General features: G+C 41.5%; 1 protein-coding gene across 1 annotated transcript; it reads right to left on the bottom strand.

The window, feature by feature from the left end:
• Window positions 1-8,808: 8,808 nt before the first annotated feature.
• smim36 (small integral membrane protein 36) lies at window positions 8,809-9,192 on the bottom strand. Its single transcript, XM_071515688.1, has 2 exons — window positions 8,903-9,192; window positions 8,809-8,851 (listed from the first exon to the last, which is right to left on the bottom strand). The coding sequence occupies exons 1-2, from the start codon at window positions 9,190-9,192 to the stop codon at window positions 8,809-8,811; spliced, it is 333 nt and encodes a 110-aa protein (XP_071371789.1).
• Between the last annotated feature and the right edge of the window lie 7,709 nt (window positions 9,193-16,901).

Here is a 16,901-nt window from a genome sequence, read left to right as displayed (position 1 = left end):
ATTTCACTGGGCTTCAGTCTAACGTTACTTAGCCAGAAAAACAGTGGTTCACAGTGGTTTACAACCAATCAGATCATCTGTGCCTCCAGAGCAACTCGGCCTCTGAGAAATGTTTGTAGAACGAAAACTCTGAGCAATCTGCTGTAAATACACCGAATGGTGAACTTTGTACCAAAATAATCATTTTTATTTTCCCTTTTCAGTCTCTTTTACTTGATTAATTATTAGTAGAAGCCTAGAGGCTGCAAGTATGTTTCTAAAATTCCATTAATCATCTCGGGAACCCAGTTTGGGTTTAAAGTCCCAGACTGAGAACCTGCTGAACCTCACATGTCTTCTTTAACCCCAACCACTCTTTCTTCTCCATTTCTTCGTATCTTACCACTCTATATTTTTCTTTATCTCGTTTCTCCTCACCGTCCCTACTGTGACTGTCTTTCTCTTTCTTTTGTTCATTTCACTATTATACAAGACAGTTAGTTTTTAGGGTTTTTTATTCATAATTTTTGCACATTTTATATTTACATGGGTTAAATAAGACATTCTTAATGCACACTCTCATTATATATTAATGTCTTTACACAATATTGGATTTTAGAAAGAAAACAATATGAAGCAACATTTTGTAATCATTCGTGAGATTTTGCATGATGACATTGTTTCCAAAAAGTGGCCAAAAGTGTATAAAAATTGATTCAGCTCTTATTTTTATCTCCGAAATAGAATAATGGCATTTGATTGTCTGCGAGCAAATGTTTCTTTGGTTGTCTAAACCAATATTATTCCAAATAACATAACCCCTGCATACAGCGTAATTGTGATTTAGAGTGGTAAATGGGACAAAAAATGCCAAAGGCTGGTTATGATTTTGGGGATTTGAGTACTTTTTGATTTGAGTACCGATCCAGAGGTGAAAACAATCAGCATGAATCACATAACACATAAAATAACCAATGCTGTGCCATTTGTTGGACACTTTCATCTAAAGCGCCTTACAGTGCCATGAATCAAACATTTTGAGCAAGAGGTTGGAATCAAACGCCTAAACATGACGGTGTTAATGCCACTTTCTACCCATACAGCAGTGACTCTCAACCATTTTCATATCAAGGACCCTAATTTAGTCCACATTAGGGTCACAGACCCCCATTTGATGAGATTTGGTGTCTCTGACCCAAATCTGAGAATATTTTTATTGGTAGATATGATTTTGTCCAGAATTCCTTAACTATCTGTAGAGAGAGAAACAGTGAAACTATGATCAAAATGGTCATTCTTCTACATTCTCTAATTGTGTTAATCTTGTAAATGAAATAATGGTGAAGTTTAACAATTCATAAATTTGCTGGGGACCCCCTGGAACCCCCTCAAAGACCCCTGGTGGTCCCCAGACTCCACGTTGAGAACCACTGCCGTACAGGACCACAAAGTCAGGCTTACAGTTGACATCCCAGACAATGAGCTGACAGGTTCGTTGCATGGACTGACTTGAAGGTTTCTAGTCAGATCTTCAGTGTTGCGTGTGAAGCTGCATGCAGCCATCAGATCGGCCGCCAGGTCCGGCCTGAACACGACAAACTCTGTCTGTTGACAACCTGAAACTTACATAACCCCCCACCAGAAAAAAAAAACAGCACAGGCAAAACAAAATGCATAATACGTGGTCATAATACTCTGTGGCATTCACCGTTTAATCCCACAAACATGAAATATCGGGGTGGAGTATCTGTGCTATTCATATTGCAGATGAGACACAGCCATTGGTGGATTTGGTTGGCTGGCTGGGAACTGAGATGTCCAGCCCTTGTTTTTTTATGTAAGAGGATTTAGCCTGGTGAGGCCCTCTGTGGCACGAGTCCTCTAAAGACTGGGTGTTGTATCATCTCTGGGTTTTGCCAGAGCCAATGAGCAGAGGGGACAGATCTACTGGCCTGATGCGGGAGGCGAGAGTCTTTTCGGCCGTGGAGGATCGTCATTTCACAAAAGGAAGGAAGCTTAAGTCCGCTGCTAAGCAGGCAAAGGTGCTGGATGAGCTTGCCTTTTTTTGCACTGCAGCATGCAGTATCTCTTCAGAGCTATTTTCTCCCGACATGTTGAATAGATCCCACACCCCTTAGGGCTGAGCAGCATGTTAATAAACATCAAGAAATTAAACTGCATCAAACAATAATGTTGTTACTTTTATTGAGGATTTGCATGTCAATTTTTTTGCTTGAGAATGTTTGGTCACACTTTATTTGGATGGTCCAATGTTGATACTCAACTTCCTATCAAGTGACTATAATGTGTCACTATAAGTCTACTGAGTTTCAAGTGAATCTCACAATTGTGTGAAAAGCAGTCTATAGATATTCAGTGTCTGGGTTAGGGTTAATCTTAGGGTTGGGGTTAGGTTTAGGCTAAGGTCAGGTTTAGAGTTAGAGGTACAGTCTGTGAAGATACACCGAATAGGCAAGTGACGCTTTGTTGAACATCTACTTTCTGTCACCTGATAGTTCAATGGGGGATCAACATTGGACTATCCAAATAAAATGTTACCGAGTTTTTTGCTGTAAGAAAGCACCAGTCAGTTGTAAGGATGAAACCATATTTTGTGATATTTCTTCAGTCTGTAGATGGGTGGCAGTGAAGAGAGCCACAGAATTGGCAGTATCAAGTGTAATATTCTGTGGTCGTCTTTTCAAAAAACATCTTTTTAAGTTACAATCACATTACATTACCTAGAAAATGTTCTTATTCAAATAAAACATTGTGTAAATATCAGGGTTTCTTATCACTGGCAGCAGAAACATTTTCAGGACAATGTGGTGTTGACATTCAACACTAACAGTCAGAACGTACACCATTTTTGTTGGACACTTTCATCAAAAGCGTCTTACAGTACCATGAGTGCATACATTTTAAGTATGGGTGGGAATTGAACTCTGGCAGTGTTAGTGCCTTGCTCTACCCATTGAGCCCTATAGGACCAATAAACAGTCTCAGCTTCATCTGAACAGGGAACCAAAGGAGCTAATGATCTCTCTGTGGCTAGGAGGGCGATGAAGGGATGGAAACAATGGAGTAAGGCCAGTGATTGATTGTACATACACGCACGCAGTCTGCAGAAAAGGGAGCAGGAAACAAACCCATTCATGGAGGGAAGCAAGAGAGAGACATAGAAACTCAATTAAATTGCCAGAAGTCCATTGTCACTGAATGCTTGTTTACTTTGCTGCTTCTAGTTTTAACTGGCATTCATTCTACTTCATTTTGACTGGATGATATCTTTGAACCCAATGGGAAGATTGCTCGGCCCAAATTTGAAGTTTTTTTCCTAAGAAGAATGGAAAGAGTGTGAGAACTCTTGTTGTGGATGTCAACCGCCCCAAAACTAAAGAAGAACTGTTGTTGTAGAGTGCTTTCGGGTGACATAATGCACCCTCTGCCGGCCATATTGGAGGTCTTCAGCTCTATGGAAACAGTGGAGTGAACAGCTGATAGCATTTCTAAATGAACAACTTGGCTATCTCAACTGAACTGAATATACATGTTACTTTTTGTGTGTTTTTGACTGGGAACTGATTGTTTCGCCACTGATGTGATTGATTTTGTTTCAGTAATGCTAGCTTGTTAGACAGCTAGGCTACATGGTTAGCTAACCAGCACTGTCTTGTTGTTATTACATTTGATTTGAGCACTAGCTAATGTATCAAATACAAGCTTGCATTAGTAGTGGCTAGTCGCACACTAACATTAACATTACTTGCTTTGCTAAATTAGCCTGCTGGCTAGTTAGCTAGCAACAAAGTCAAAAACCAACTGTTCAGGTTAACACAGCTAAATCTTCTCAAGCTTCAACAAATCTACCTTTGGACCATTCACTTTTACTTAAACATTACTGAATTGACACCAACAATCTTTTTTCAAGTATCTTTTTTTCCAGCCAGGTTGTTATGTATTTAGAGATTATTTGTGCACAGCCAATTCTCCACTGGACCTCCATGACTGTGCCAGCTGTGGTTGTGCAGAGATTTGAGATGCAGCTGCAAAGCCTCTATTAGCTTGGAATCAGTAATGAGGAGGTTGAGATTGCTCTGACCACAGCAGCCCCTTAATTGAATCAACTAATCATAGGTTAGTGTGTTGATGTCACTCAGCTGATTCACTTCCACCCTGCAGACTGAACACCAACTGGCAATGTTTTAATTCCAGTTATTTATCAACTTAGTCTTGCTACTTGCCACTGTGACAATGCAATGAGAGATCCAAGTCTTCCTTGTTGCACCGAACAGTTTGCTTGTCAGGCTGGTGGAGAGGTAGCCCTTTCATCGCTACATTTGATCTTTCTTGTGTGCAAATGTGGGCCATGGCAATCATGGCTAATGCAGTAAAAGCCCAAATATTTCCATTGTCCATGGGGAATTTCCCTTTCGTGAACCTGACAGGTTCAAATCAGGTCTGTTTGACTTCAGTGGATCCTCAGCAGTCCGTGGCAAGACGTGAACAAGTCATTTGGCTTGTACATGCTCAGTTTGAACAGGTTGCCCATGTGCTGTCAGTGGGTGGTGGGTGATCCCAGGAATTCAAGGGGCTTCTGGGATTTGCTGTCTTTCCACCAGGTTTGGCCAAGATCCTGGAAGGGAAAAACATGACAATGTTTGAACAAGGGTTTCTGTTTACACTGTGGCCATTCTAAACAATTTGGTCATAGTATGCATGGGATCAATGATTGTAAAATACAATGCCTATACCGTATATTATATACAACCACCTCCCCTATATGTTCATGCAAATGTCAGGGTCATGTTGGGTTGTTGCGCAATAATGATCTATTGTCAGAATGGAATAAACAGATGCTCTCGGCTTGCTCCTCTGTCCTATACTGTCTCAGCAAAGAGGCAAACCAGATGGTCTTGCATGGTTTCCCCTTCAAACAAACCACCTAGTTTGAAATGATGCTATCAACAGAGGTGGTTTCAGATTCCACATGGTTGCGATCATCCAAAATCTCTTTGGACACCAACATCTGCTGCGTGACAGTTATGTAAACCTTAAACCTTTTAGAGAGGCAACCAAAGAGTTAGGCAGTCACACTTTATTTGGATAGTCCAGTACTGATATCAATTTAGTATCAAGTGACTATAATGTGTCACTAAAAAGTCTACTGAGTTTCAGGTGGTACAATAGTGTGAAAAGTAGTCTATAGATATTCAGTGTTGGGGTTAGAGTTAATCTTAGGGCTACGGTTAGGGTTACATAGTTTAGAGATGCAGCAAATACGCAAGTAACACTTTCTAGAACTTGTCCTTTTTATCACCCGATAGTTTAGTATCAGCATTGGATTATTCAAGTAAAGTGTCATCAGTTAGGCCTATTCCACTGCAACCTACTTTCCATGTGTCCCCAGCATACGTCAAAGGGATGAATGACGAACATACGTCTATCCATCTATCCATCCATTCATTATTTCCCTGTCCAGTGAGGTTTTATGTTGTCCATCTCTCTGATGGAGGGAGGGTGTGGGTGGGATCAAGCAGGGGATTTACAGGCTGTGGCAGAGGTTTGCGCAGCAGGGCAAAGTGCTTAGAGTCTGGGACTACTGTGCCCAGTGTGAGGGGGAGGGGAGCAGCAGAGATGGACAGTATTATCACTGCACCAGACTTTGGAGCTCTGTGGGTAGGATGGCATGTTCGGCTCCATCCTGCACTGTCCTGAGTGTCTAACAGTTCAGGTATTTTACACGAAGGGAGCATCATTGCTTTATCACTGTGTAAGCTGCTTCAAGAGCTTGTGAAAGCACCAGGCTACAAATATTTAAATATACCAGTATACAAATATTTCTAGGAAAAGAGCTGCACTGGAGGCAGAAATAATCTCATTGGTTAAACCTCAATGTGCGTAGCCAAAGAACCACAGAGTGCAAGTTAGCTAATTGCCAAATTTTAATGGCAAAAAAGGAACTCTGGTCAAAATATAAAGAATATAAATGGCAATGACTTTTCATTATTTTATGACCATGGCATGATGTTGAAGGTCAGCAGCTAGCTAACTAGCTTACCTAAATAGCTATAGGCTAGTATGGCTAGTTTGAACTTGGAAGGTCAGCTAGGCTAACTAGCTAACCTAGATAACTTAGTATGGATAGATTGTATTTTTTCAGTTAGCAGCAGAGCGCTAGGCTTCATAATATTAGCTTCCTCCTCTCTTAACTCTAGTCTTCTTAACTGGGCTTAAGTCTAATGTTACTTAGCCAGAAAATCAGTGATTCTTTGGCTCTGCCCATTGACATTTAACTTGACCAATCTGATTATTTCTGCCTCCAGAGCAGCGCTGCCTCTGAGAAATGTTTGTAGAACTAAAACTCTGCTGCCCATTACTCATTTCATGAGTCAGTCTTTAAGAGAGATGCGGGCAGGCAATACAATATCATCTATACCATCTGATTATAAGACTCACAAATGATGTGCCAATAGGCGGAGCAGATATGTAAAGCTGCATGTAGATTTACATGGAGGCTCAGCTGGATTTACAGGGAAACATGTTGCCAAGCAACATTCCAACCCCATGTGATTTATGATGTTTCTGCTGTAAAAGTAGTTATCCTCTCAAAATCTTATTCAGTATGGCAGAAGACACAAACAGCTGTGGTGAATGTAGCCAAACATACAGTGACATTTGGCATGTACGTGTCTGTGTCTGTGTGTGTGTGTGTGTGTGTGTGTGCACGCATGCATGTCCATGTGTATGTGTGTATGTACAGTCATAGCCTTCATTGTGCATGTCACTCATCACACACCTACATCTAACTAATCCATCAATCTTTCATTAGTATTACAATCACTGCTGCATCCTAATGTTTCTCAGATGTTGGAAAGTAGAACTGAAAAGATTTATTGTGTCCTGAATCTCGTGAAGTGAGGTCACTGATTTCATCTCCTGACAGCTGAAAAAGGAACAAAAGTTGAATTATTTTATAAAGGCAATTTCTTTAAAGGAAAAATCCACCCTAAAACACTTTAACATTGTTTAAAAGAAATGTCTTATTCCCGTGGATAACCGGCCAATCGTAGATGAGGTGACGTCACCTCCAGATGTTTCCAGCAGCTCCAGTGGAGTCTGATATGAGAAAATGTTTCAGGATGTAAAACCTCAGCGGTAAACATCAGGTTTTGGTGTCAGTCCCTCAGAATCAAAGAGCGAGGACTTCTTTCTAGAGCCGCCATTTTGCACCGAGAGACGTTCAACAATCATCCATCGGAGAAGAGGAGAGAGACCAATTTCTCCACCCACAGGAGCAGGAGAGAGACCAGAATGCAATGCAGCAGAGAGACAGGCTGGGGTTTGAGTGAAGGGATGCGGCTGAGATTGTGGGAAAAGTAGAAGTAGGCCTAGGCGAGGCAGGTTGAGGGAAAGTGGGTTCAACCAGAAAAGTAAATTACAACAAGTCATCACAAAATAACTCCTGGAATGTGTTGAACATCACAGATTGATGAGATCTAACTGTTTTTAAGGGTGGACTTTTTTCCTTTTCATGTGTATGTGAGCATGCAGTTGTGCAGGTGTCCCTGTCTGCCAGTCAGTGGCAGCTGATGTGTGTGGGTGGTCCAGGGTTTCCCTTTCCTCAATGTCTTCTCTCACTCTATTTCATTTACCCCAGTCTAGTTCATTTCCACTTTCCTGCTTTGATAAGATTATGTTGCTTAATTAACAAACAACCAAATGCAACGCTTAAACCAAGTGAACTGGGTTTTAACTTTAACTCCATTGAACATAATGGAACATAATGGAACAGTAGTATAGCCTACTTGTACCTGTATCTCCATTTTATTGCTTTCTTGTGTTTCGGCACACATTTTATTTAAAGTTCCATCTGTTTTTAATTGTATCTCTGTTTGTTTGTTTGTTTGTTTGTTTTTGGTTGTACCTGTTTATCTCTTGTATTGCATTTTAGTCCTATTTTTTATTATTATTATTATTATTATTATTATTATAATAGGTTCAGTCAGCTGGTCAGACTGGACTGACCGTGTCACCACTGGCCTCGATTCGTGTCCCACTGGGATCCAGCACACAACATATGAGTAATAATTGATTCCCATGCATTTGCCAATGCATGATGGATTAGAGTTCGAACACACACTGGCACAGCACAGTATGTATGGGATGAACAGATGCCCTTGACACACAATGGCCTCTAATACACACATGCAGAAATGCATCTATGCACTAGGATTCGACTGATAAGGCCAGTATTGATCCCTGATAGCTTTGGATTGATTGACATTTTGTGCCGTTATTCATTATCTTTAAATTTGATCATTTTCATGCCAAAAGTATTCAGTGTTTTCCTCCAGAATTTTCTTCTTGTCAGGGTGGAAAAGCCTCTGAAACAGCATTTAGACCATCATGGGACACTAAAACTCTTCACTGAAACACAGACTGATGAAATTATTTTAGTGTTACAGTCTGTTTTTCTGTATCTGTGGTCAGGAGGAACCTCCATCATATCAGAGCGAAGCAACACTGACTGGCCGATATCTGATTTTTAATAAAAGGCCAATATCAGCAAACCGATTGATCGCTCTAACTCTAATATGCACACACACACACACACACACACACACACACACACACACACACATTGCTTACCTCTTGCTTACCAACCGGCAATTTATGAACATCATCTAGGAAATTTAAAAAACAAAAGAAAAGTCCAGAGCTAAAGATACTGTACAAAGTGATACAGCAGCACTTCATGGTCATCAGTCATAACTGTTCTCGCTCCAACCTTCCTCTTCCCTCTTCCCTCTTCCTCTTCCTCTTCCCTCAGACAAGCGTACTCCTCTTCTCCCTCTCTCTCTCCCTCTCCCTCTCCCTCTCCCTCTCCCTCTCCCTCTCCCTGTCCCGGTCTCGCTCCCGCTCCCTGTCCCGGCTCAGGTCGGGCGTGGGCGGCTCGGCGTGGCCGGCCGTGTTGTTGGGCTCGTAGCGGGACGAGGCCGGCGAGTTCTGCATGACCACCAGGCGGATGGGCGACTGGCTGGGCGGCGCCGGCGGCTCGGGCGCGTACTCCTTGGTGGGGTCCTTGCCCCGGCAGTCGTACAGGATGCAGGAGATGAGGAAGACGAGGAGCAGGATGACATAGCTGGCGACCAGGATGATGAGGTTCAGGGTGACGGGGTCAATCTCCAGGTAGAATTCCATGAAACCCATGGTCGCCGCTTCATATCTCGCCCGGCGGCACCCGAGGGGAAGACGAGGGAGAGCGCCCGGAGGATCCAGAGCAAGGAGGAGAAGGGATGGGAGAGATGCGGGGGGGAAGGAAAGAGAGAGAGAGAGAGAGAGAGAGAGAGAGAGACTTTGGAGAGAGATGGCACAAAAAAGAGCGAGAGAGGCGACCGTCAGTTACGAAGGGCGAGGGACGGACAGAGAGAGAGAAGAGAAGAGCGAAAGACAGCGGCGGGACGGCATCGGAAATGAAATGAGAGGGATCAGCTGAGAGAGAGAGTGACAGATAGAGAGAGAGAGAGAGAGAGAGAGAGAGAGAGAGAGAGGGGCAGTGACAGCAGGACAGGGTGGATATGAAGGCTTTGTGCTTAAAGGACGTTAATCCTCGCTGCTCCTCCAACCTTGAATTTCTGCAGCCAATGATTAAAGCTGCTCAGTTTAATAACTTAAGCCACCATTTTAATTTTGCCAACTGCACATACAGTGGCAGGGGCGGAGCGGGCCAAATTATGCACTGCAAAATGGAGGACGGGACTTCATAACTGTCCCACACACACACACACACACACACACACACACACACACACACACACACACACCTGTCAGCCTGCCACGAGCGTCACTTTGGGGATTTTGGGGAATCATGTAATATGTATTAAATAACTGCTTCATTATGTCACTGGAGGTGATTAATTTTCGATTTTAAATCAAATTAGATTAAAAGCACACCAGGTCACACGACAGGCCGTGTTCCAGCTCTAAACATGTAATGTCATTTATTTATTTATTTATTTTTTTTCAGTGTTAGCATGTTAGCGCAGCCCGGGCTTACCCAGCATCCTCGGTTCATCTCAGCTGATGAGAGACTTCATCAAATCAAGTGTGGAAAAGACCTGCTGCCACTTTTTTATCATCGCTGTGACCTTTTGTGTCGCAGCATCAGAGAGTGAAGTGGCTTTTTGTATTTTCTATAAGCCCATATGGATTTGATTAGAGAGAGAGGCAAAGTGTTTCTTTAATCTGTATTGGGACCATATGTTGAGCTTTTTATCACAGTGGGGGAACAGAGGTAGTTCAACTGAAAAGGGTTTTTGAAGCCCAATACTGATATTTTGGTAACACTTTACAATAAGGGTACATTAATTAAGGGTTAGTTAATGCTTAATAAGCATTAACTAACCCTTAATTAACAGTTAACTGATGTGTCTGGTAATCATTTACTAATGATGTTCATGTTAACTAAGGTATTAATTTATTCATTATTTAATAGTCATCTTTATAAACTATTAAATAATGTACAAATTAATACCTTAGTTAACATGAACACCATTAGTAAATTACACATTAGTTAACTGTTAATTAGTTAACTAATTAACAGTTAACTAATTAACTAACCCTTAACTTAGTGAGCCTTATTGTAAAGTGTTACCGATATTTTTATCAGCATATAATATATTATAATTGTAAATAGTCGAATAAAGGTGGGAGGCAGGACTTTGACAAAGCAGATTCTGTCAATATATAAAAAAACGAGTCTCTCACTTTTTTCTGTCTTTTTACAATTATTGGTCGTATTATTATTACGTTTTTTCCTCCGATTTTCCTCCAATTTCGGTGTTCCACTTGTTCAAACTGAAAGGTTTAATAAACTTCAGAACAATTCAGCAGCATGACTAGTTTTTTATATATTGTCAGAATCTGCTTTGTCGGCGTTCCTTTATGTGCTAGAAGTGATTTTCAGACTGTTCCTCCAGACAATGACAGTGAATGGAGAGAGAAAAAAAACACAATTCTCCAGTCTCCTCTATACCGGAGCAACAGATCACAGAATCACTGATTTTGGGGTTTTATCATGGAGGAAGAGACACAACCCAAGAGACTAGCAGAGTCACACAGAGCTTTAAACTAGATGTAGACAGAAGTAAATGGACTACAACTCTAAATGACACCAGTATTCTTCTTTGTTTATTCAATGGAAGGGAAACTCTAGGATACATTACTGCCTTTAAATGAAGAGTTAATTTACAAAAAAACAAAAACATTATTGAACAATTAAATGCATCAATAAAAAACGCAAAGAGAATCAAATGTCATGTCAGGTTTTCCAGTCTATTTTTCTGTATCTGTGGTAGAGTAGAGACACTGATATCTGATACTGGATATTTCACAATAAAAGCCCAATATTGGAGATATATATATATATATCAATCTAGACCTAGTTCAGAACTGTTGATTTTAGGTTTGGTGTGTTCCTGTCTGTGTTTATGTGTGTTCATGTTTGTATCCGTGTACATGCATGCACATCCCTGTATGTATGTATTTTCATGTGTATGCTCCTGTGTGTGCTCAAATGTTTGCATACACATGGTTACATCTGTGTGTGTGTGTGTGTGTGTGTGTGTGCGTGTGCGTGTGGCAGCGATGACGAAAACAAGGGATTAAATATCGGAAATCTTTCCTCTGACGTGGTGCGGAGAACAGAGCAACCAAATCTGCTTTCAGCCAAATCTCACACTGACCATATGACTCGCATACAGATCTGCTGCTGCGGCCATATAGAGGGAGGAATACAGAATTCAGAATTTAGAATTTACCTGCAATAGATTATACACAAGAAAAGTTTTAATCTGTGAGATCCTCGTTTGGTTGATTCAGTCTCCATCTTTGTCCCTCAGCCTCACTGTGGTGTGTCAGCACTGCTCTTCCCACAGATCACCTGTCAATCAAACAGTGTGGGCGGAGCTTGGATTTTCTTGTTGATGCAGTCTGAGTTTCTCTTTTCTCTGCCTGTTCAGTACGGAGCCCGGAAGCGGCTATTAGGAGAGAAAAAAAATAGTTATATGGAGTCCACGATTTACTGTAACGTGCGTCACGTATGTTAATGTCAGTGTCTGTTTACGCTGAATAGGCAAATCCCCCAAATATTGCAACATATTTAGCCGCTTAACCTTCAGGCCATGTAAACACAATCAGGTGCTGCAACACACCCAGGACAGGCCACATTTAAACATAATCACCAATATGTGCACTGACTCTTTATAAGCTCGTGAAGAACACGTGTATTATATATCGAGAGCACAATGTCACTATTTGGAGGCACGTTTTGGCAATTTGTGCACGTAAAGAGGAAATCGAGGGAACAAATTGTATCTCGTGCGCACGAAAAAAAGAGACATAAATTATTTTTCTCCCGATGGCTACTCCCGGGCCCCATTCTTTTCTCTGTCTGTTCAGCCATGGTGGCTATCGCTGCTCATGTAAACTACCCAGTTCTTCTTCTTCTGTTGATTCCAAACAACAAATGTCGCTCAAGCAACTAATTACCAGACCATTCCTTGTAACTTCTGATGGCTGAAATGACAGAAAATCGTATATAACGATACTTGTTGGGAATAAGGTCAAATTGCAGCAATAGTTCAGCAAGTACGCAGTAAAAAGTGGGATTCAAAAGTCTGGAAAAAATCAAAACGCAAAAAAGAGAGAGTCATGTGTCACGTTTGAACCACAAGAAGAAGACTCTGAAGTCTGTGGTTGAAACATGCTGCTGGTGTGATTTATTTGTATACTTCAGTAATCTTGTTTGCTGAACTTTATGCGCTCTCTCTCTTTTTGCGTTGTGACTTCTGCAGCGGCGACATCTGTGTGAGCAGAAAGTTCGGTCAGATTAAAGCGTCTGTCAGCCTCTGTCCGTAAACCTCTCAACCCTCCTCCTGTCTAAATAAAACACAGAGAAATGAAAGGAGGATGTCCAGTCTCTTGTAAAATAACAGAATCAGGAAATACCTTTCAAACCTCGGACACCTCACTACTGTCCTGACAGCAGATGGTGAGCGGTGAAAAAAAGAAATAACAAGGCGGGGGTAAAAATAACAGAGCCGGAGAAATATAGCAAAGCGGATATTAGACTGTGGGGAGAGGACACCCAGACAGGCTGCACTGACCTGCTGATGGTATGCAGCTCCTGTCCCTGTGGATCGACCCGACCCACTAAACAGGACTGACACAGGCCTTCTGAATCACATCATTGGCTGCCACCTCCCCTCCATGCAAAGCATATACCATACACGATGCCTCAGGAAAGCATGAAAAATCATAAAAGACTACAGCCACCCAGGCTGTGGACTGGTCTCACAGCATCCAGGCACGGACTACCAGACTCACAAACAGTTCTTTCCCCCCAGGCCATCAGGCTTCTCAACCAGCAACATTAATCTCAGTGATCACTTTGATCACATGATCACCTCAATGTATGCTCTAGACACTTTCTATGTTCATTAAATGTACAACACCAAAAATTATTGTGCATATCCATCGGCACTCCTACACTTTATATTCATAATATTTATTACTCTTATTCTTACTGTCCAGATTGCCAGACTTTGTGACTCTTTTTAACAATTTAATATTTGATTTTTTTTTTTTTTATGCCTACTATGTAGTTGTTGCTTGCCTTGTCCTAAGAATTTCACGGTTCAGAATGACCTTGTGTTATACTGTGACACTTTGACTTTGACACACCACTGTGTGTGTGTGTGTGTGTGTGTGTGTGTGTGTGTATTAAGGTAAGAAGTTAACGGAGGCTCGGGGCTCGGGGCTAGGGACAGTTATTATGGCCATGAAATTAAAAATGAGGGCGGAAACAAATGCCTCTGATAATTAGGAGTAACTATTTTTTTTGCATATCACTCTGTATTGTTCCCTGTGGGTCACTGTAGGGAATTATTATTATTTTTTTTTTAGTTCCCTAGAGCAGTGATTCTCTCAGAATCCCATGACTGTCTGTATTGTAGGTAGAGAGATAACAGAGAAACTATGATCAAAACAGTCATTCTTCTACATTCTCTAATTGTGTTAACTTCTTGTAAATGAAATAATGGTGAAGTTTAACGATTCATCAATTTGCTGGGGACCCCCTGGAACCCACTCAAGGACCCCCTGGTGGTCCCCGGACCCCACGTTGAGAACCACTGCCCTAGAGGTCCTGTTTAAAATATAGTCCGTGCTGCACTTATTCATAGTAACCTTGTATGTACATTTACTTCTTAAAACTTCATTCTGTTAATCTTTTAATTTCTATTTAATCACATTACATTTTTATACTTTGTCTTGTTTCACGTGTACAAATGTGCTCTTTTTATTTTTTGTTTATGATTTTTGCACTGCACTGTTTTCAGTGCACCTTACTGCAAGGATGATAAATAACCAGATGATTCTCAGAGCAGTAGAAGCTGTTGGCACCACACAGCCAGCAGGAGGAGAAAATACTAACACACACATTCTGCTGCAGGTACAAAGAAATCAAACGATCAACATGGTAAAAAAAAAACTCAACAGGAGGGTGAGAGTCTTCTGGAAGGCCTGCTGACAGTTTCCAGCTGTGGGAAAACAGTTGAAATAAACCTTAGTGCTACAGCTTATTGTGTTTATTTATTTTTGTCAATATGCAACGCAAATGTATGACTTCATAATTTAATAAAAAAGGACCAAAATGCCCCTAAAAATCTGATCAAATGCTTCTGAAAGAAAATGTAATTTCTTTTCTTGGTGTGCTTGTATTGACATTTTCATCTACAACGACTTAACACCTGGCACTTTATACTGTAGCACTTCACTGGGATTGGGATTTACTCACTTTAATTGGATTGGGACTTACCGGTATGCTTTTAATACTTCAGTATGGTAGTTGTGACTCTATTTTGCCCCTGATCTGTTGTTTATCTGAGTTATTTGTCTTTTATTGATGTGATGTCTTTGCCACATGTTGTTTTATGTGTTCTTATAAATATTTCAAACCCTGGCTGCAAAGCAAATTTCCCTCCGGACAAGTTGAAAGTTGAACAAGTTGAAGTTATATTTGTTACATTTTAGGTATTTGCCTGATAATCTTACCCAGAGTAAATTGCAGCAAAGGATCATGGGGTGTTTTAGTGTCCTGATCAAGGTCACTAAGACAGGACACACAGTAGCTGTTAATGGACAACAAACGTGACTTTCGGTTATGGGACAGTCTGTAACCGCTAGGCTGTCCTGTCACCGAGTGTGTCCGTGTGTGTGTGTGTGTGTGAGTGTGTGTGTGAGCCTGCCTGTGCAGATGTGGCGGATAAAGTCCTGTCAGGAATCAGGCTAATTCCTTGCACAGTCAAACAACATTGCCCTTCTCCATCTGTGGAGGTTTTTCCGCCTCGGCCTGATGGACGGGTGAAAAGCGCGGCTTAGGCAGGGAGGCAGCAGATGGAGCGAAAGACTCGGTGAAAAAAGCTTTTTCAGAAAGAGGACAACACAAGGTCATACTGGGACACATTCGGTCTACGAAGACCGAAGCGAACTTTGACCTCGGCCGTATCGATTCAGGCTGCGTTCACACCCGTCATGTTCTGATCGGTTTCTCTGAACTCTGCAGTGTTTCCTTCTTTAGTTCAGTTGGTTTGTCCAGGTGAGAACGATGACCTTTGAACTCTGGTGGCACCAAATAACAGCACAGAGAGTCTCAGTCCTCTAACAAGAGAACTGCGGTGCGGTTCATTAATCCAACCGACTACAGGAAACCACCTCGAAACGCAAGGGATTATGGGTAGAAGGAGACAGATGCGGTTCCTCATGCTTGGAAAGCCTAGCAGAACAAAATGAAGTCTGGACTGATGCTCATATTCAGCTGTTTCTGCATGTGTTCTTAACTGGTATGAACACCACAGAAGAAGAGACAGACAAGTCCATCATGTTAGATCAAATTACAGCAGAGGTGTCACCAAGTCAACTTGATGAAGTCCCAAGTCAGTCTCAAGTCTTGAGGCACAAGTCTCAAGTCAAGTCCCGAATCTAAATGTAGATTCCTAAGTCAAGTCTCAAGTCTAAATGTAGAACAGCAAGTCAAGTCAGAACAAATCAAGAGTCCAGTATCAATTTAATATCTTAAAGAAAATTAAATATCCACTGACTTTTCAATGTAATATGGTTTTAATAGGATAAAAACTTGGTAAGAGCATCATGAGTTTGATTTCTATAATCAGTTTCAACTTCAATAAATTCAATCATTCCATACAAATTCAGAAAACAGAATTTAAATTCAGTCGTCTGCTGGAACAAATCTCATCACTTTCAATCTAAGTCATTTACACAAACACAAGATCTCAAGTCAAGACTTTAGAAACCTTTTCAAGTCATCAGAGTACAAGTCAGAGTCAAGTCCCAAGTCACCAGAACCCAAGTCAAGTCGAGTCTCAAGTCTTCTCTTCATGCACCAAGTCGAGTCCCCACCTCTGAATTACAGGAACTGGTATCAGGTTTGTTTTGAACCTCTAACCTGGCAGGATGACAGGTTAAAACTCTGCCCAATAAACAAGCTACTCGCGAGTCATGTGACTTCTGTGTTTTCGGCAGTGTGAACCTGAACAAAATAAACACAAAAATGGAACGAGGTAAAAGTTTTCCACTTAGTAGGTCACAGCTGCAGGTGTGATCACAAACGCTTTCCACTGCATCTCACCCAGTAACGTTCGACCTCAACCATCGATCCACTCAGCAGTTCACATCCCATCAGTTCCTGGACTCACATGCATTTGATGGAAAGCATTGTGTTGCAGCAGAGGAAGCGGAGTCACCTCTGTGCGTCAAAGCTGTCATGTAAAGCACAGCGCTCTTATCACAACTCTCCTTTCTTAAGGGACCGGCTGACTGGAGGAGCGACAATGTAGCTG

This window comes from Centroberyx affinis, unplaced genomic scaffold (assembly GCF_046629955.1).
Source record: "Centroberyx affinis isolate AG114_WGS23_722 - 3 ecotype Tasmania unplaced genomic scaffold, CSIRO-AGI_Caff_v1 ptg000365l_1, whole genome shotgun sequence".
In the NCBI taxonomy this organism is placed as follows: Eukaryota; Metazoa; Chordata; class Actinopteri; order Beryciformes; family Berycidae; genus Centroberyx; species Centroberyx affinis.
Note: the sequence above shows the minus strand (reverse complement) of the source record. Positions and strands in the feature narration are given on the sequence as shown.